This window comes from Arvicola amphibius, chromosome 3 (genome assembly GCF_903992535.2).
Source record: "Arvicola amphibius chromosome 3, mArvAmp1.2, whole genome shotgun sequence".
NCBI classification, from domain to species: domain Eukaryota; kingdom Metazoa; phylum Chordata; class Mammalia; order Rodentia; family Cricetidae; genus Arvicola; species Arvicola amphibius.
The window spans coordinates 54,274,380-54,296,436 of NC_052049.1; the positions used below are offsets into that span (position 1 = coordinate 54,274,380).

At 39.1% G+C, this 22,057-nt stretch overlaps 1 protein-coding gene across 1 annotated transcript in view; it reads left to right on the plus strand.

The window, feature by feature from the left end:
• Jmy (junction mediating and regulatory protein, p53 cofactor) overlaps positions 1–22,057 on the plus strand; it is a 69,547-nt gene that overhangs the window by 24,822 nt on the left and 22,668 nt on the right. The window contains exons 3-4 of the mRNA XM_038323211.2: positions 3,204–3,354; positions 8,946–9,115. Of these exons, the coding sequence (XP_038179139.1) occupies positions 3,204–3,354; positions 8,946–9,115 (321 nt within the window). The remainder of the gene's footprint in view (positions 1–3,203; positions 3,355–8,945; positions 9,116–22,057) is intronic.

Genomic DNA, 22,057 nt, shown 5'->3' on the forward strand with positions numbered 1-22,057 from the left:
ACTAAGGATGTTGAACATTTCTTTTAAGTGTCTTTCAGCCATTTTAGATTCTTCTGTTGAGAGTTCTCTGTTTAGATCTGTGCTCCTTTTTTTGGAGTATGTGATCTTTTGGTGTCCAATTTCTTGAGTTCTTTGTATATTTTAGAGATCAGCCCTCTGTCTGATGTGGGGTTGGTAAAGATCTTTTCCCATTCTGTAGGCTGTCGTTTTGTCTTGTTGACCATGTCCTTTGCTTTACAGAAGCTTTTCAGTTTCAGGAGGTCCCATTTATTAATTGTTTCTTTAGGAAGTTGTCTCCTGTGCCAATGCATTCAAGTGTACTTCCCACTTTCTCTTCTATAAGGTTCGGTGTGGCTGTCTTTATGTTGAGGCTTTGATCCATTTGGACTTGAGTTGTGTAGCTCTGTAGTAGTGTTTGAAGTCAGGGATTGTGATGCCTCCAGAAGTTCTTTTATTATTGTACAGGATTGTTTTGGCTATCTTGGGTTTTTTGCTTTTCCAAATAAGGTTAGTACTGTTCTTTTGAGGTCTGCAAAGAATTTTGCTGGGATTTTGATGGACATTGCATTGAATCTGTAGATTACTTTTGGTAAGATTGCCATTTTTACTATGTTAATTCTGCCTACCCAGGAGCATGGGAGATCTTTCCACTTTCTGGTATCTTCTTCAATTTTTTTCTTCAAAGATTTTTAAAGTTTTTGTCATTACAAGTCTTCCACTTGTTTGGTTAGAGTTACTCTTAAGATATTTTATGCTATTTGTGGCTATCGTGAAGGGTGTTGATTCTCTGATTTCTTCCCCAGCCCTTTTTATCATCTGTGTACATGAGGGCTACTGATTTTTTTGAGTTAATCTTGTATCCTGTTACATTGCTGAAAGTGTTTCTGAGTTGTCGAAGTTCCTTGGTAGAACTTTTGGGATCACTTTGTAAACTATAATATCAGCAAATAGTGAGAGTTTGACTTCTTCTTTTCCAATTTGTATCCCCTTGATCTCCCTTTGGTGTCTTATTGCTCTAGCTAAGAGGAGGTGCAGGGAAAAATGACCGGTTCAGAAAACTGCTCTCTGAAGATGACATCAGTAGCACATTTTACATGCTTTGCCTTTATTTCTCTGGAAATTCATTATGTAATTGAAATTTATTTTATCCGTGATTTGATCTATATTCACCTACTGTTAAATGTTAAAGCATAATTTTGTGTTATGAGAGACTTTGTAAACATTTATTATTAAAAACAATTGGATTCTATAAATTTTCCCATTCCATGTCTGGTGTTCACTCCCCCTTTATCTCAGTTTAGCTCTAGTCGCTCCTCAGAGATCTTCTTGGATGTCTGTCTCAGCTCTTTCTGGCAGTTGTACAATCTTTTGATGTCGGGCACCATTGTCTAGTGGACATATTCTCTCTCTCTCTCTCTCTCTCTCTCCTCTCTCTCTCTCTCTCCTCTCTCTCTCTCTCTCTCTCTCTCTCTCTCTCTCTCTCTCTGTGTGTGTGTGTGTGTGTGTGTGTGTTACACACCTTAGATGACCTCATTTACCCTTAGAGTTTTATAAATACTCTCTTTGTGTTATTGATGCCCAGATTTATATCTCTGGCCATGACCTTTGCAAAATGAATTCTAGTGCACACAAAAGTAAATCCTAGATATTTTCCTTTTTAAAGTCCCATTCCCCCTCAAATTAAGGGTGTTAAATACCAGGTGATTAAATTTTACTTTTTTTAGGTTATTATGTTAATTTGGCTCTTGCATTGCTTAGGGAATATGACTTGTTTTATTTTTACTTTCAAAATTCATTAATGATTTTCAGTGATTTGATACCTGATGTTTTTTATTTTATACCTGATGGGTGAGTTAGATTTACCTGTTTTTCATTTAATATGTATGGGTGTTTTGCCTGCATGTTCATCTGTATACCAGATGTGTGCCTGGTACCCACAGAAGCCATAAGAGGATGTCAAATCCCCTGGGACTGGAGTTACAGATAGTTGTGAATCACCCATGTGTGTTGGGAATTGAATCTGGTTCCTCTAGAAGAGCAGCCAGTACTTTCTCTCTCTCTCTCTCTCTCTCTCTCTCTCTTTCTTTCTTTCTTTCTTTCTATTTATTATGTGTACAATATGCTGTCTGCTGAAGGCCAGAAGAGGTATGCTGTCTGCTGAAGGCCAGAAGAGGGCACCAGACCTCATTACAGATGGTTGTGAGCCACCATGTGGTTGCTGGGAATTGAACTCAGGACCTTTGGAAGAGCAGGCAATGCTCTTAACCTCTGAGCCATCTCTCTAACCTACTTTTTGATGCAGGGTCTTTCTATGTAGCCCTGACTGTCCTGAAACGTACCATGTTTCATTGTAGTACCAGACTAGATTTGAACTCAAGAGATAGGCTGCCTCTGCCTCCTGAGCACTGGGCTTAAAGCACTGCGTGCCAATACTCCAGTTTTTCATTATATAACAGCATTTTAAACTTTCTTTCCCTCATGCTTCAACCTTCTAAGAGCTAGAGTTATAGACATGGGCCACCATACCCTGCTTAAATGTTTCTTATTAATTTTTTTAGTCAATCTTCTGAATGTGATAAAGCAGGATGTGTGTATACATGATTCATTTCTGTTCATTTTGTTGTTTCACCTTCGTTGTTTGTGACCTACTGGTCACAAACTACACAGCTAGCTTGTTATTATTTTTATCTTAACGGAATAGATGCTTGCTTAGGATCTGCCAGGCCTTAGTACTTGAAAAGTGAAAACAATAAATAAGGAAAATTTATTTAGAGTCTTTTCAGTATGTACATGGGTATATTTTTTTACAATATCACCAATCATAAAAATCTCTTTAATATTTTATGGCTTTTAAATATAATCACTGTACAAGTAATTATTAACCTTAAATATTATTATTGTGCAAAAATAAATTGCTCATTATCTCAACACTTAGAAATGACCAAACTCTTTGTGTATTGTTACTATGTATGTAAAAGGGAATGGGAGGGTAGAAGAAGGTAGAAAGGGAAGGATGGAGGGAAGATTCGCATGTCATCACTATTAAGTTACTCTGTAAATATCATTAGTGTCTCTTCTAGAGCAGAATACAAGTAGTGTTTTTTATTTTAGCACCAAGCCTGACTAGTTCCTGGCATATAATATTCATTAAATGTTTGAAGAATAAGTAAAAAGATTTTTTTTTTCCCTTTTTCTCTCTGAAGATTTCCATGGAGAATGATTATCTGGGACCTCGAAGAATTGAGAGTCTACAAAAAGAAGACGCTGACTGGCAGCGGAAAGCTCACATGGCTGTGTTGTCTATCCAGGATCTCACTGTCAAATATTTTGAAATAACAGCTAAAGCACAGAAAGGTAAGTTTTTTGGTAAGATTCCTTAGGCATTTTTTGATGATCAATAGTTTTTTATGTTTAGAATAATTATATAGAGTTGGGTAAGTATCACTCACCCCAACACAGAGTAACTATTATTAGCAAGGCAAGGTCTCCTATCAGTTCCTTTTAGGCACATATGTCTACCCATGTGCATTCTGCAAGTCAAAAGAAAAGCTAGAGAGTACTGCTGTTGGAGGAGCCACCAGAGAAGACTTCTCAGACATGGGTTGAAGTCTTTTTTAGCTGGCTGTCAACTTTACTGGGTATTGGGGATCCCAGTGTAGTCCTGAACCTTTTTTAGAGGGAGCTTTTAAGCACAGAATCTGTGTTCTGGGTTGACATACTTCAGATGTGGAACCACAGAAGACAAAAAGCAAGGTTAGTCCATTTAGAGATATTCTCAATATTAGGTACTTTGGATTGGATCTTTGTTTTCACTTTGGCAGGTGGTACTGTTTGCATGCTGAGTTTTATGGCATAAATGGTTCTCTCATCGTAGAGAGAGATATATTTGATACAAAGCAGACAATAGGGATGTTTTCTTTGAGACCTTAAGATTGAGGTTCAAGGAGATGCTGAGTTGAAAACTTTCAACTCTATTGTTAGTATGCCCATTCATGCTACATTAAATAATAAAAAGGTTCTTCCTCTTAGAGTAGTTTAGACTAAGAGTAAGCACAAACTTGAATTTCATCGCTAATATCTTCTGTTACATCTGTAATATGTTGTCTGTTGTATGTATGATGTTTGTCTGTTGTCTTTCCCTAACAAAGGGTTTTTTCTCCATATTTATTGAACAGTACAGAAAACATGATATGGGAAAGGAATAAATTTTCTTCTATAAACATTTTAGAGTTTTACAAGAGATCTTTTACTGATATAAGAAGACCTAAGATAGTACTCAAACTGCAAACATGTTATCAACAAATATGTTACTTCCAACATTTATAGTGGATGTTTGTTTTCTTTTAAGGTTGAGAGCAACCTGTTGGCCGCTTCTAGCAAATGATTACTACAACACACACATACATTATTTTGGGACAGGGACATGGAAGTGTATATAGTAAAAGATCAAATGTTGGGAGAGACTGCTGTTTCATTTCCTGACCACGCGGCAGCTCAGTCCCTAAATAACCACACAAACTGTATTAATCAAATCACTGCTTGGCCCATTAGCTCTAGCTTCTTATTGGCTAACTCTTACATCTTAATTTAATCCATTTCTATTAATCTGTGTATCGCCACATGGCTGTGGCTTACTGGCAAGGTTCTGACTTGTCTGTGTGTCTGCAGTTGCGGCTGTCTAACTCCGCCTTCTTCCAAAATTCAGTTTAGTTCTTCCTGCCTAACTCTATTCTGCTAAGCCAGTGGCTTAAACAGCTTCTTTATTCATTAGCCAATAAAAGCAACACATACAGAAAGACTTCCCACACCAGCTATATATTTAGCTTTTTTTATAATATGATTACATTGAAAATTGGAGGTATAGTAAAGGTGGGTTCATTGTTTTTTTAAGAGCAAGTTAGACCGGCTGAACAAATAATAAAATAGATTGAGCATATAGTCAAGGCATGCTATTAACATGGTTGTAAGTTCTGACAAAAATTCAGTTTTTGAAAATGAGATATTTTCAGGAAAAAGCTGTTCCCTCACTTAAGATTCACCAAGAAGCCGGGCGGTGGTGGCGCACGCCTTTAATCCCAGCACTCGGGAGGCAGAGGCAGATGGATCTCTGTGAGTTCGAGGCCAGCCTGGTCTACAAGAGCTAGTTCCAGGACAGGCTCCAAAGCCACAGAGAAACTCTGTCTCGAAAACAAACAAAAAAAACCAACCAAACAAACAAAAAAAAGATTCACCAAGAACAACAGTGACTATAGCAACAAAGCTCAGAGAGACTAAGAAAAGGGAGCACATCTTCTATGGAAGCAAACTCCCTATCTCAGGTCGGGAACTTAGGTGATTTTTAAAGACAAAAGTCAAGAAATAGCAGTATTGTTGAAGTAAGCACCAGAGGCTTGAATTAAGGTGGCTGTATTTGAGCATCAGCATAGGAATGGGAGCAGTAGGCATAAGCAGCTGACTTACAATTATCTTTTAACATGAACATAAATTGTTATGAATTCATTTCTTCTTAAAGGAGTTGTGGGGCTGGAGAGATTTCTATTCCAGAAGACCTGGGATCAATTCCTAACACCACATGGGTGTTAGGAATTGATCCAGTTCCAGGAAATCCAGTGCTCTTTTCAGACCACCATAAACACCACGCACACATGGTGTGCACAAACACAAATGCAGGTAAAACACCTGCACATATAAAAGAATTTCTGAAATTTTTATGGCAAAAAAATTGCTAAATTCTTGTCTTAGTATTCTATTGCTATGATGAGACACCATGGCCCTGACAACTCTTAAAAAGGAAAACATTTAATTGGACTGACTTACAGTTCAGAGGTTTAGTCAGTTATCACGGTGAGATAGTAGCATGCAGGCAAGCATGGTGCTGGAGATGGAGCTGAGAGTCCTTCGTTTCAGTCTGCAGCATCAGGAAGTGAACTGGTGCTGGCAGTAGCTTGAGCATAGGAGACCTCAGACTCTACCCCCATAGGTACACACTTCCTCTGATGAGGCATACATAATCCAACAAAGCCATACCTCCTAATAGTGCCACTTCTGTGGGGGCCATTTTCTTTCAGAACACCACATTCCACCCCTTGACCCTCATTATGATAGGCTTGTAGCCATATCAGTGTAAAAATACATTCAGCCCAATGTTAGTCTGTAACATTTCAAACTTAAAAAAGCCTAAAGTTCAGTCTTTTTTGAGATTCATGTAATCTCTTAAATGTATTTTCTTGTAATATCAAAAAGCAGATCACATACTTCCAACATATAATGGCATAGTATATATATTATCATTTCATAATGAAGGAAAGGAAGGATGGTGAGAAAATACTGGACCAAAGCTCAAGACAAAACAGCTGTGCAAACTTCTAACTGTGCAATTCCATATCTGATGTCAACATGCTTCTGATCTCCAACTCCTTTTAGCTCTGTTGACTACAACACATTCCTCTCTTTTGGGCTGGTTCCACTCCCTGTTAGCAGGTATCCCACATCTGACTTCTCCAAGGCAATCCAGGTTTCACCTTTACAGCTTCACACAATGGCCTCTCAGGGCTTTCGTGCAGGGACATCCCTGCCACATGCCTGGCCTCAGTGGCTTTCTTTAGTCTCATAGGAAGATTTCATAACCCCTTTCTTCTATCCTTGACTCTAAAGCCAGAATCACATGACTGAAACTGCCAAGTTCTGGTGGCCTGTGACAGCAATACCCCCAGTTCCTGGTACCAACTTCTGCCTTAGTTATGTGTAGGCAGAGTTTTCCTGTACTGATTGGTCATTTCCCAAATAACCAACACTGAGACTTAATATTACTTATAAATGCTTGGTCCAATAGCTCAGGCTTATTACTAGCTAACTTTTACATTTAAATTAACCCATATTTTGTATCTATGCTCTACCATGTGGCTTGGTACCTTTTCTCAGTATGGTATGCTCATCTTGCAACTGCTGGTGACTCTTCTGATTCTGCCCCTTTTCATCCCAGCATTCTCTCTCTTAATCTCTTAATTCTTAATCTCTTAATTCTTTCGCTTAATCTCTTCCTGCCCAGCTATCAGCCCATCAGCTTTTTATTAACAGTGAGAACAACATGTGTTTACAGTATACAGGATTATTCCACAATAGTTAGGTGTCTACTGCTGTGAAGAGACACCATGACCACAACTCTTCTAAAGAAAAACCTTTAATTGTGCTAGCTTACAGTTTCAGGGGTTTAGTCCATTATCATTATGGTGGGATATGGCAGTGTGTAAGCAGACATGGTGCTGGAGAGGAGCTGAGAGTTCTATATCTTGATCTGTAAGTAACAGGAAGTGAGTGACTCATTGTGCATGGTTTGAGCATATATGAGATCTCAAAGCACATTCCCGCACAGTGACATAATTCCTTTAATAAGGTCACACCCATATCCAAGCCATACCTCCTAATAGTGCCATTTGCCATGGGGGTTCATTCTCTTTCAGAACACCACAATTCTGTATTGTAAAGATGGTTAGGACAAAGTAACAATACAAAATTAATCACCTTTGAAAATATAAAAGGAATGTCGTAGTGAGTATATCTCATTGCATTTTGAACTAATCTAATTACCATGCTTCATTTATTAAAATGTGATTGGGTATAAAGATACAGAGTTAAGGTTTCAGGTGACACCACAGTTAATGCTTCTATCAGTATTTTTTAAATCAACTTTTTTTTTACTTTAATGCATGTGCCTGTGATATATATTTAAAGTGTGTGTGTGTGTGTGTGAGAGAGAGAGAGAGAGAGAGAGAGAGAGAGAGAGAGAGAGCGAGAAAGAGAGAGAGAGGGAGAGGGAGAGAGGAGAAAGAATGAATATGTAGGTTCCCATGGAGGCTGAAGGCATTGGCTCTGCTGGAGCTTGCTTTAATATGTGTTTGTGTGCTGCCTAATGTGGGTGCTGCTAATTGTCCTCTGGAAGAGTGATGGGTGCACCGAATCACTGAGCTGTCTCTCTAGTTCTGTTTTTTTTTAAACTGGAAGACATTAACTCTCTGTCAACAATTAGCATCTGAGTCAGGCCTATGTTATTACAAACTAAAACATTATTCCTTTCTAGGTGGTAGTGTCACATGCCTTTAATACCAGCACTTGGGATGCAGAGGCAGGTGAATCACTGAGTTTTGGGGGAAGGAAGAGGGTTGTGTTATCTTTTCATAGCCGATGGTTGCATTTTTACCTGCTGGATGAGAGCTGAAATAGTGTGTGACAGGATTGAATGTTTAGAATATTTAGGGCTTAGATTTCAACTAATACATAATATGCTATGTATTGCACTTTTAACATGTTTACCCCCATTCCCAAATGTATTTTTGTGATTAATTTTTGTTGTTTTTTTGAAACAGGGTCTCTCTATGTAGCCTTGGCTATCCTGTAACTGACTCACTATATAAATGAAGCGGCCCTCAACTCACCATGCCTAGCTTTAAGTTATTTTTAAAAAAATAATTTATGCATATTTTTTATTTTTGTATATGTATGTGAGTTTGTGTGTTTATATATAACACACGTGCACAGAATCCTGAGGAGACCAGAAAAAGACATTCAATTCTCTGGAGCTGGTAATTGCAGTTAGTTGTAAACTCTGGTCCTCTGCAGGAACAGTAAACATGCTTGTCTTCTCAGCTGCCTCTCCACCCCATGGTGAAGGTCAATTCTTTGTTTTGTTGGAGGCAGTGTGTGTATAGCTCTGGTCTGTCTGAAATTCACTGTGCATACACAAACTTAAGAGGTTTACCTGCCTCTGCCTTCCGAGTGTTGTGTAAAGGCGTGTAGCATTGCTCGAGCTAACAGAGAATGTACATTATTAGACTATATTTTAGAGACATTAAACATAATTTATTGTGGGAATCAGTGAAATCTAGCACCTTAGTTCCTTAGTGTCTAGTAGTTTTGTGCCTTACTATCTGCTAAATTATTATTACCAGCTGTGTATGATCGGATGCGAGCAGATCAGAAGAAATTTGGCAAAGCATCGTGGGCAGCAGCTGCAGAACGCATGGAAAAACTCCAGTATGCAGTTTCTAAGGAGACTTTGCAAATGATGAGAGCTAAAGAGATTTGTCTGGAACAGAAGAAACATGCATTGAAAGAAGAGGTAACAGAAGCCGTCATTGAAATATATAAAATGTAAAACATTAGGATTTGTGTACATTAGTTTCTTAATTTTGATAGAAATATTTTTGATACATTTTTATATAACACTTTATAACACTGATTATACTGCCAGTTTTTTTATGCATTCGTGTATGTGTGTGTGTGTGTGTGTGTGTGTGTGTGTGTGCGTGCACAAGTACAGAGGTTTATGCACAAGGGCAGTCAGCCCCGGTGTGACTCCTTAGCTGATGACCACTTCATTTTTTTGAGAGAATCTTTTACTGCCCAGGAGTTGTCAGTTAGGCGGGGCAGGCCAGCCCCAGGCTCCACCCTCTCCGGCACTGGGATACTCGGCATTTCTATGTGGGCTCCAGGGATTGGGTTCTTAGACTTGCACAATATTTTAGTTTCTTTCTGATGCTGTGATAAAATGTAGACCAACAGAAACTAGGGTGATTTATTTGGTTTATAACTTGAGGTTACAATCCATCCCTGAGGGCTATCAAGGCAGGAGGTTTACCCAGAAGCCATGGAGGAATGCTGCTCGCTTACTTGTTCTCTCAGTGGTTCAGGCTCATGTTCCAATAGTTTGTTTAAATTACCCAGGATGGCCAGGTGTAGTGACACACACCTTTAATCCCAGCACTCAGGAGGCAGAGGCAGGCAGATCTCTGAGTTTGAGGCCAGCCTGCTCTGCAGAGTGAGTTCCAGCACAGCCAGGGCTACACAGAGAAACCCTGTCTTGAGGGTGGGATGGCGACTGCTCAGGGAATAGTACAGGTGATTCTAGGCTGTGTCAGGCTGACAGTTAATGATAGCTAAGATACATGGCTCTCTTCCTATCCCAGTTAGTTTTTATACCTGTGATAAGATACCATGAACAAGGCACCTTAAAATGAAGGGAGTTCAACTTTGGGCTCATGGTTCCAGAGGATTACAGCCCCTGACCAATCACGGCATAAGTACGGCAGCAGTCGAGCAGACATGGCACTGGAGCAGTAGCTGACGGCTCCCACTCAGTCTAAAAAGGAGCATAAGACAGGGAAAGCCAGTGGAAATGGTGACAGTCTTTTGAAACCTCAACACCCATTTCCAGTGACATATGTCCTCCAGCAAGGCCACACCTAATCCTTCCCAAACAGGTTACAAACTGAGGACCAAGCGTTCAAATATGATACAGTGGAGCCGTTATCATTTAAACTACCATACTTTGTAGCCCATTTTCATATCTTTCTGTGAGATGTTTGTGATGGCACCCACTTCAAGATTGCCACCTGTAGAAGATCTGGACACATGGTATCTTTGCCTAACAGTAGACAGCTGTACACTAAGGAGCAAAAAGGTTCATAGAACAAGGTCCAGTGGAACTTCGTTGTTTTTAAAAGCAAGTTTCTCTGCCAGAACTTTAGGAAGAGGTAGTGAATTGTGAACACATTCTGCTGATAGTTTTGTAAGCACTACAATCAGTAAATGTTAAGAACTAGAAGTATGTTTTTGAAAATGAGGGCACTGAGTAGTAACTGCAGATTGAGGGTAGTGTGGGAAGTAAACCCGATCTAGATGCTTACAGTCAGGCTTCATATACTCTTCTGTCAGTATTTAACAGGAAGAAGTGTAATCAAGGGCCAGAGAGATGACTCATTGGTTCACTGCCTACTCTTGCAGAGGATTGTGTTTGATTCCCAACATCCACATGGTACCTTAGGTGGCAGTCACCCCTGTTCCAGTGGATTTGTTGGCCTCTTCCAGCCTCTGTGGGCAATGCATACCTATGGTGCACAGACATACATGAAGATAAAACATCTATACATGTAAATTATTTTAAATTTAGGTATTTATTAAATGTTGGACTTTTCTGCTTGCTTTCCCTTATCAGCTTTATACCTTGGTATAATTGTTTAGTTCACATTATTATTATGTATATGAGCTAGAATCTCCCTTTGCGACCTTGCCTAGCCTCCTTCATTTCTCCAAAGCAGATTTTTTTTAAGTTTTTAAAACATATGTGTGTTTTTATATGCAAATTTAAGTGCCCATGGTTATAAGTAGTTGTAAGCTGCTTGTTGTGGGTGCTGGGAACTAAACTTGGGTCCTAACCAGAACCACTTTTATAGCCCCACAGACCCATGATTTTTTTTTTTTTTCCGAGACAAGGTCTCTGTAGCTTTGGTGCCTGTCCAGCTGGCCTCAAACTTACAGAGATCTGCCTGCCTCTGCCTCCTGAGTGCTGGGATTAAAGGCGTGCGCCACTACCGCCCAGCAGACCCATGATTCTTAAAGGTACTTTAATCCTCAAACTTTGGTGTTCTGTTTAATTCTTCTTCTCCTGATATTTGGAGTTCTACACAACTCCAATTACCCCTTTGTCCTAGTCACTGTTCTGTTGCTGTGAAGAGACACTGTTACCAAGGCAACTCCCTGGTGACTAAGCATTCAGATATATGAGCCTATGGGGGCCATTCTTATTCAATACATGATAACCCCTCAGTTTATTAAAAATAAGTAGTTTCCCCAGAAATTTTAATAAGTGGTAGAGATAAATGACTCAACCTACCTTCTGCCCTGCCTCCCCACATAGGATGCATTTAGAATTTATTATTATTATTGCGTTGTGTGTAGGAGTGCTCATGCCATGGTGTTTCCATGGAGTTAAGACAACTTTGCAGGATCAGGTCTCTCCTTCAACAATTAGGTGGCTCTGGAAATGGAATTTGGTGTTCTTAGGGATAAAACTCAGCTTGCCAGGCCTGCAAGGCAAAAAACCTTTAACTCCCTGGACCATGTCATTGACCCTACACATAGTCTTTTAAAAGATGTCTTTTTGAAAGCATGAGTAAGATATAGTCATTGAATATAGTGATATTTGAAAAGTATATTTGAAAATGACCTGTGAGCTGGATCACATTCATGGTGGACCATTGAAGAATGTAGCTTTGACCAGAGAGTCTTGGGCAAGACGGTTGGTGTGGGAGGAGAGGTAAGAAGCAAAGTTGGAAAAACGAGAGTTATGCTTTGCCAAGAGTCACATTTACAATGTCTCCATTGTAAGAAAAACATGATTTGATTTGTTATGTATGAACAATTGCTATGGCTAACGATAGAGGATAAATTTTAGGGGGATCCTTCTATGGAGAACTCAATTTCACAAACTTGATTTTAGTGTCAATAGTAGATATTAAGTCTTGAATCAAATGAACACACAGTGAGCTCTCTCAGTTTGTACCTTTTGCACAGTAATGAATGAAGACTATTGAAAGCAATGTGTAGAGTTAGGAAAACATAAAAACTACACTTAAAATGTCTTGTAGTCTGAGCATTAGTCTGGTCCAGCTTAGGTCCAGTTTGCAACACATTCATCTTGAATAGGATGGTAAGAATGGCATAATGTATGTTTTTATTGGTTTAGGTAGAGTGAGCTGGACAAAGGTAACTGGAAATTATGTTAATTTATTTTTAAAATTTTATTCATTTTATTGGGCTCAACGTTTTTCTCTGCTCCCCTCCCTGCCTCTCCCTTCCACTTCAACCCTCTCCCAAGGTCCCCGTGCTCCCAATTTACTCAGGAGATCTTGTCTTTTTCTACTTCCTATGTAGATTAGATTTATGTATGTCTCTCGTAGGGACCTCATTGTTGTCTAGGTTCTTTAGGATTGTGATTTGTAGGCTGGTTTTCTTTATGTTTAAAAAACTACTTATGAGTGAGTACATGCGATAATTGTCTTTCTGGATCTGGGTTACCTCACTCAATATGATGTTTTCTAGCTTCATCCATTTTCCTGCAAAATTCAAGGTGTTGTTTTTTTCTGTTGTGTAATACTCCATTCTTTGGTCGAGGTGCATCAACTTGTTTCCAGGTTCTGGCTATGACAAACAATGCTGCTATGAACATAGTTGAGCACATGTCCTTGTGGCACGATTGAGCACCCTTTGGATATATACCCCAAAGTGGTATATTGCTGGGTCTTGAGGAAGGTTGTTTCCTAATTTTCTGAGAAATCGCCGCACTGACATTCAAAGGGGTTGTACCAGCTTGCATTCCCACCAGCAATGCAGAAGTGTTCCCTTTACCCCCACAAGCTCTCCATCATAAGCTGTCATCAGTGTTGGTCATTCTTACTGTTAGGAATATTTCCTAACGCAAGCTTTCCGCCTACGAAAAAATCCCAATCAAGCCAAATCACAACAAGTCGAATTAAAGGATATCCATGTTTAATGGAATTCCTGCACTCTCTGGTGTCCCCAAAGGGGAACCCTAGAGCTGCCAAAGCGACTGGGGCGAGGGAGGGTAAGGATTGGGGAGACTGACTACAAAGGGACTTTCTGGGGAGCAGTTTAAATAGACTGGGGGAGTGGTCAAGATTTGGCGGGCTGCCTTGACCCTCCTTGGGGGAGGGGTCAAGGTTTGTTGGGCAAAGGGGCGGGGCCTCCAAAGATGGAGGACTTAACATTTAACAGGTGTAAGATGGAATCTCAGAGTTGTTTTGATTTGCATTTCTCTGATGACTAAGGATTTTGAACATTTCCTTAAGTGTCTTTCAGCCATTTTAGATTCTTCTGTTGAGAGTTCTCTCTTTAGGTCTGTACTCTATTTTTTTTTTATTGGATTATTTGTTCTTTTGATGATCAATTTCCTGAGTTCTTTGTATATTTTGGAGATCAGACCTCTGTCTGATGTGGGGTTAGTGAAGATCTTTTCCCATTCTGTAGGCTGTCGTTTTGTCTTTTGACCGTGGCCTTTGCTTTACAGTTTCAGGAGGTCCCATTTATTAATTGTTTCTCTCAGTGCCTGTGCTGCTGGGGTTCTATTTAGGAAGTAGTCTTCTGTGCTAATGCCTTCAAGTATACTTCTTACTTTCTCTTCTGTGAGGTTCAGTGTGGCTGTCTTTATGTTGAGGTCTTTGATTCATTTGGGCTTTAGTTTTGTGCATGGTGACAGATATGGATCTATTTTCATTCTTCTACATGTTGATATTCAGTTATGCCAGCACCATTTGTTAAATATGCTTTTCTGTTTTCCATTTGATATTTTTTGCTTCTTTGTCAAAGAATTCGAAGGTGTGTGGCCTAAAATCCAGGTCGTCGATTTAGTTCCTTTGGTCCTCCTGTCTGTTCTTATGCCAATACCAGGCTGTTTTCAGTACTGTAGCTCTGTAGTAGATTTTGAAGTCAGGGATTGTGATGCCTCCAGAAGTTCTTTTATTGTACAGGATTGTTTTGGGTATCCTGGATTTTTTGCTTTTCCGTATGAAGTTGAGTACCGTTCTTTCTAGGTCTGTGAAGAATTTTGCTGGGATTTTGATGGGCTATATTAGTTATTTTAAAGAAGTACTTATGCTTTAAGAATTAGAGAAAATAGAATTTTTTGATTCATATTTTAGATTGTTTTGATTTTTAACCATGTTTTATATATAGCAATATAGTTTATTGTAAACAATGAAAAAACAGAAATTTCAGGTTATAAAACTCCTTTTCACCAAGTGTTTCTTTTTAATTACTTTTTGTAAGTTCATCATGACAGGTGTGTTCAGAATAGTCGTGACCAGTTCTTACTGCTGTAACAGTCAGTGGAAGTGGAAAGTAAGCCCAGCTTTCTTAGTCACTGCCTCAAATGAGTAACACAGGTTGGTTTCCTCTGGAATGCAAAAATGGTTGTTGCTGCTTTAACACCCAGCCAGTTAAAATCACATCTACCATAAAAAAGGAAAGCTACAAAGGAGTAAAAACTAGGAAAAGAAAAAAGAATTCTCTGTAGCCCTGGCTGTCCTGGAACTCACTCGGTAGACCCGCCTGGCCTCAAACCCAGAACCACCTTCTTCTACCTCCTGAGTGCTGGGATTAAAGGTGTGTACCACCACTGCCCAGCTATAGAAATTTTTTTATCATTATCTAATTAATACTATCTTTTTCATCTCCTTTCTTATATTTTCCACCCATATTCAAACCAATGTACATATATATTTATACATTTACAAAGCCATATACATTTAGAAGCCATTTTATTAGGGAATGTAGCTCAATGGTAGAACGCTTGCATAGAATGCACACGATGCCCAGCACTAAAATAATAATGAAACGTTAAAGTCACATAATGTAGAATATTATCTAGCCATCATCGGCTACAGTATTACAGAGAACTACATAGTAAAACAATAATCAAATTTTTATCCCCACTGGCAGTGTAAGATTGTTACAATTTGAAAAACCATGTGTATTTACTTCTAAGAAGCATCTCTTGAAATATTTAGCTGTTTTTTCTAACAATCTTTTTTTTAAAAAAAGACTTTTTTAAAAAGAAATCTGTTTTTTGGATTCTTGTCTGTTATCCAATATAGACCTGCTTTTCTCCCATTCTGTTGGTTTCTCACTTGATTTTAAAGTACTAAATGAAGCCAGGTGCGGTAAAGCATGCTCCAAATAGTCCTAGCACCTTCAAGGTAAGACATGAGAGCTGAGTTCAGGTCATCCTCAGCTACCTAACAAGTACAAGCCAGCCTCAGCCGCGTGAGCGATCCCATCTCCACACCTTCACACCTCGTGTATTTGTCAGGCTGCACTCTCATGCCTACTTTTGATAGTATTAAAATTTTATGTATATGATTGTTTTATCTGTATGAATGTATATACCATATAGATGCTTGGTGCCCACAGATGCCAGAAGAAGGCATCTGATTCCCTGGAGTTGGTGTTATCGATGGTTGTCTACCATGTGGGTCTACGAACCACATTGGCTCCTGTCTTAACTGTAGAGCCATCTTTCTAGGCCGCTCTTTTTTTGTAGAACATGTTGCTTTATCAGGGTTAGAGGGAGAGAGATGGATCAGTAGTTAAGAGAACAGACAGCCACAAAGGTGGCTAACAACCCTCTCTAACTACATTTCCAGATGTTCCAGCATACTCTTCTGCCCCCCTTGAGCACTACCTGCTCTTGGCACATTGATAGACATGCAGGCCAAAACCCCATACACATAGAAGTTTAAAGATTATATTTATCAATCTGGTTTTGGTTTGAGCATACAAAAATGTTCCACAATGGCATCATTAATTTTTTTTAAAATATAGGGTCTTACTATATAGACCATGTTGCACTTGAACTTGATCTTCCTGCCCTTGCCTATTTTTGTGTTGGGATTACCAGTGATGCCAGCACTCTGAGCGTACTGGCACTGCAGTAAGGCTTCTCTGCTGGAATAAACTCTAAACTGTACTCATAACTGTACTTCAGAAAGCAGTCTTTTTGTTAGCATATTAAATCATGATTTTTTTTCTTCCTCTTTTACATTTCCCCCTCTTACCTGTCCTGCCCCACTCTGTTCTTAGGTAAAATTGGACTTGTTTGGGACAATTTGCACTTTGTATTCAGTCTCTGAAGGATGTCAACCCAATCCCATGTTCCCTGAGGCATTTCTACTGCAGTTTCCCTTTAATGAGCTTGTTCCTTCTTGTTATTGGCTATCTGGAGTGCTTTCAGAACCCCGGCCTTATTATTATTGCCTTCCTCTCATTTGTGTTGCCATGACCTTCTCTGGCAGTACAGTGCCAAATTAAAGACTCCTGACCCTAACATTAGAAAGTATGGCTTCTTTTAAATAGGCCTCCAGTGGTAAGAGGGAGAGGCTAAACCAGAGCTCTAGAGTTGGAGTCTGTGGTTTAATAGTCTGTTTTTAAAGTCTTGCGTGATGTGTCTGAACTCTTCATGGGACTTTTAAAAATTGCTAGTTAGTCATTTTGCCAGGTTTATGCTTGCTGTGTATATAATATAGGTATTGTTTTTATATATATTTAACTGCAGTTGTGTGCAATGTTGGTTTTAATACCTTAAGGTGTCTGCATTACTCATAAGAAATGTAAATTTTAAAATATTAAAATGTAAAATATTAAACCCATCCCAGACAAATGCTTTGCCCCTGCAGGCAACACACAGCCTATTTGCGTGCTTTAGAGTAAGGGAAGATCTGTGTTTCTGTGTGTGTGTGTGTGTGTGTGTTAAGATAAGGTCCTACTTTAGCCTTGGAATTTGCCTTGCAGACTAGGCTGGCTTCTTGAGTGCTGAGTTTTATTCTTAAAAGTATCAGTACTGCATTTTAAATTGGGAGGAGACAAAAGAAAGGACCAAGTGATTTAGTTCTAAAACATTTATGTTGTCTAAGGAAAATATGGAAGTAGAAAAATACCTTTTGGAAAGTAAAATTATTGTTAATCATAAACAAGTCATTATGTTTATTTACTTGAGTTATTTTAAAGACAAATTTCTTTGTATTAAATTAAGTAATAAGATTAAAATTAGAAACTAATACAATTAGGAATACTTTTCACAAGATTAATGATGAACTTGAAATTTTTAACATTAACACTTAGATGTTACTGATATCTTAAGTAGTGCTGTATTGGCATTTGAATTTTATTCACATTAAGATTGTGGTGGCTTGTATAAGAATGGCCCTGTAGGCTCATATTTCAATGCTTAGTCCTCAGGACATGGTGCTCCTTGAGAAGCATTAGGAAGAGAGGCCTTTGTTGGAGTGGGTGTGGCCTTGTTGGAAGAAGTATGCCATTGGGTGTGAGCTTTGAGGTTTCAAAAACCCAAGCCAGGCCCAGTGACTCTCTCTTCCTGCTGCCTGTGGATCCAGATGTAGAACTTTCAGTTACTTCTCCATGTCTGCCTGCATGCTGCCCTGCCATGATGTACTAAACCCCAGAAACTGTAAGCTAGTTCAGTTAAATGCTTTCTTTTGCGAGAGTTGCTGTAGTCATGGTGTCTCTTTATACCAATAGAACATTGACTAAGGCAAAGATTAAACAGTTTCTTTTGATTTGACACTAATCTGTCATTAGAAGATACTATAGTTAAGGTGCCATCATGAAACCAGTCAGAAAGCACAGCTGCAGCTCAGTTGTCAATGTACTTTTGTCTACTGTTTAGCAGAAGATGAATAAGAAAACTCCCAAAAGGATCCCAACTTTGTGTAAAAGTCTGCTTATTGGCATTTTCTCTTTTACTACAGAGAGTTTAAACCATCGCTTCTATTGATTCCTGAGCTGTTTCTGTGAATAGCAGTGTAAACAGCTAGCATGTTGAGTTGAATATAATATGCCAATTCTGAGGCGAGCTCATTTATTTCTTTTGGCTTTTTCCTATAAGCATGTAGACAAATTCTTATTAAGTTTATATTTTCCCTATTTTAGTTTTACTTTAATACATGTAATATTGGACATTATGGTATGTGTGTATTTAAGATCTCAATGTATGTCTATTAGAACATCCTGCAATAAAAAAAGTCACATTAAATTAAATTTTAAAACAAACACTTGCAGCTAGTAGCTGCCATGCAGAACAGAACAACTCTGTGGGTCTTAATATTGCAAGTTTATTCCTTACTTCTCTATAAAAGGTAAACCAGATGGTGGTGGCGTATGCCTTTAATCCCAACACTCAGGAGGCAGAGGCAGGCGGATCTCTGAATTTGAGGCCAGCCTGGTCCAAGACAGCTAGGGCTGTTACACATAGAAACCCTGTCTTGAAAAAAAAAACAAAAAAAAAAAAGAAAGAAAAAAGAAATAGAAAAGGGTAATGTCTAGTCTCTGGGTGTCATGATCCCATGAGTTTGTGTATGTGAAACATTTATCACAATGCCCGGCATAGAAAGAGCATAATGTTAACTAGTACTATTCTAATTCTGATAGGCATCTTGTGTAAGTATTATGAAAGGGACCACAAAGAGCAGGAGCCTTAGATGTGTGCACAGCCCAAACAATAGATGGGAAATTGGGGTCCTTTCTTAGGCAAGAAGGCTGAGTTTGTAATGTTTTTCCCTCGTTTAGTCCTGGGGATCAAACCTAGGCTCTCATATGCTAGGCAAGTACTCTGTCACCGAGAACCAAAGAAAAAAGAGAAAGGGCACCTCCTAAACATAAAGAAAACAAATAAAACAAAGCAAACCCAAAAATTTCACATCAGTAGTAAATCATAAACAGTGAAAAAAGTTTTAATATATCTTAACACAAAGCAAACTTTTAATGACTATACCATAGTTCATTCATATTTAGGGTATCAGTGTATTATCATCATCCTGACACAAATCTCAATGGTTTCTCTTCTCAGTTTAGAAGCAGATGCTGGGTTACAGCGTCCCCTTGCCACAATAAACACACAGATGTTTATCATTACAGCAGAGTGGGAGAAACCAATTACTTTCCCAGAATACACACATCAAGGTTTCATTATATTTTGATTTATATTACTTTAATCCTCCCCCCACCCCCCACAACACACTTGAGACAGAGTTTCTCTATTTAGTCCTGGCTGTCCTGGGACTCATTCTATAGACCAGTCTGGCCTTGAACTCACCTGCCTGCCTCTGCGTGTGGCACTATGCCTGGCTCTATTTAATTTTTTTTGCTATCTAGCTTAGATATTCACAGGAGCTACCCAACAAAAGGAAGTTTTTTTTTTAATTCTTTTCAATTTATTTATTTTTATGCATATGAGTATTTAGTCTGCATGCTTGTCTATGTATAATGACCATGACAAGTATCTGTGCAGTTCAGAAGAAAGTGTCAGAACTCTAAAGATTGGAGTTACAAACAGGTGTGAGCTATCATGTGGGTGCTGGGAATTGAACCCAGGTCCTCTTAACCCTTGAGCCATTTCTCCAGCCCCAGGGGAATTAAAAAGATAAGGTTATTATTTTAGATTAAGTGTGTATATATGTGACTGTGAGTATATGCTTGTGAGTACCAGGGCCTGTGGAGTCAGGAGGGCCTGCATCTGACCCCTGGTATAGGAGTGAGTTGTGGGCGCCTGATGTGGGGGCTGAAAGCCTAGAACAGCATGTGCTTTAAACTGCTGTGCCATTTTTCTATCTCCTTCCCTAATGGGAAAATTTCAATGTTTTAGGCCCTTCCTTATTTCTTTATATATATTATCATCTAAGTTTCAGAAACATTCCTGAAATCATTGAGGATGTGTTCCATCATTGAGGAATTCCAGTTATGTCGGGATTTTAGAAGATAATGTTCAGAGCAGCTAACTTCCAGAAAGCTGTTGATTTCATGGTGATAAAACATGTTACATTATATGGAAAAATAAGAATTACATGTGGTTTAATATCAAATCAGATTGTTTTGCTACAAATGTATTCTGAGATTAGATTTGACATCAAAGACACTGAATGAAATGTTGAGTTCTCATAGTTTTGTGAAATGTGGAGTTAGACAATCCTACCTGCTTGTACTCCATATACCCGGATGTGTAGCTGTCATTGGCAGAATCTGTATTTCTGTACTAGAGCCTCTCACATCCCCAGTTTTTCATTGTTCTTTTACCCTTTCCATGTTGAGAGCTTGCCCTTTTGTGTCTTTATTGATTGTCGATTACTTAATAGCTTGTTTATGAAATTTATTGAGAGATTTAACCAGACTTAATTCATGGGGTTATTCTTATTATTTTGGAAACAGGTCTCACTGTTCATCGCTGGTTGTACTGAAACTTAATTGTGTAGACCAGGCTGGCTTCAGACTCAACAGAGCTCTTCCTGCTTCTGCTTCCCTTCTGCAGGTGCCATCATGCCTGGCTGGGGTTATTTTTCAATGTGTACCACTAAACCTAACCATATCTTTTTCTGTCTTACTAAATGTATTTGACATTAGGCAGTAAGAAAAACATTCTAGAACTGTAGAGATGGCTCCAAGGTTAAAAGCACCGACTGCTTTTCCAGAGGACCTGAGTTCAATTCCTAGCACCCACATGGTGGCTCACAACCATCTATAATGAGGGCTGATCTCCTCTTCTGGCATGCAGACAAACCTGAAAATAGAACACTGTATACACAGTTAATAAATAAATCTTTTTTAAAAAGGAAAAGCATGGGCTGGAGAGATGGCTCAGCGGTTAAGAGCATTGCCTGTTCTTCCAAAGGTCCTGAGTTCAATTCCCAGCAACCACATGATGGCTCACAACCATCTGAAATGAGATCTGGTGCCCCCTTCTGGCCTGCAGGCAGACACACAGACAGAATATTGTATACATAATAAATAAATAAATTTTTTTAAAAAAGGAAAAGCATTCTAGTCACTGGGTAATCTGTACAAATGTCCAGATTATAAAGCAAAATCCTTTATATATAATATACATATATATTTATATTTTACATCTCAGCTGCTGTTTCCCTCCTCCTTTCCACCCAGTACCTCCCCAAACTGGTTTCTGTTCCCGCCTTTCAATCCACTCTTCTGTTTCTTAGTAGGAAAGGGCAGGTCTCCTGTAAGTATCAACAATGCATGACATATCAGTTGTTGTAAGACTGAGTACTTCCTCGTGTATTAAGGCTGATCAAGATGACCCTATGTTAGGAGTAGGGTCCCAAAAGTAAAAAGTAAAAGCCCCTTTCACACTATTAGGAGTCCCACAAGAGACCAAACTACACAACTCCAACATTCATGCAAAGTCCTGTGCAGACTTCCTGGTTGTCAGTTCAGTCTCTGGAGCCCCTGAGTCGAGGTTATTTAGTTCTTTGAGTTTTCTTGTGGTGTTCTCGAACCCTCTGGCTCCTAAAATCCTTTCTCTTCTGTAGGATTCCCCAAGCTCCAGCTAATACTTGGCTATGTATCTGCATCTCTTTCCATCAGTTGTTGGATGAAGCCTCTCCGAAAATTGGGCTAAGCACCAATCTGGTCACAGGAGCCAATTCAGGCTACATATCTGCTATTGCTTGGAGTCTTAGTTGGGGTCATCCTTGTAAATTCCTGGGGGTTTCCTTATACCAGATTTTTACCTTACCCCCTTCCAGTAGTCTCTTTCAGTACTCTCCTGTCCACCCCGCCACCTGATCGCTCATGTTCCCATCCCTACCTGCCCTCAGTCAACTCACAAAATCAATTCTATTTTCTCTTTCTAGGGAGATCCACGTGTCCCCCATGAACTCTCCTTGTTGCCTAGTCTCTCTGG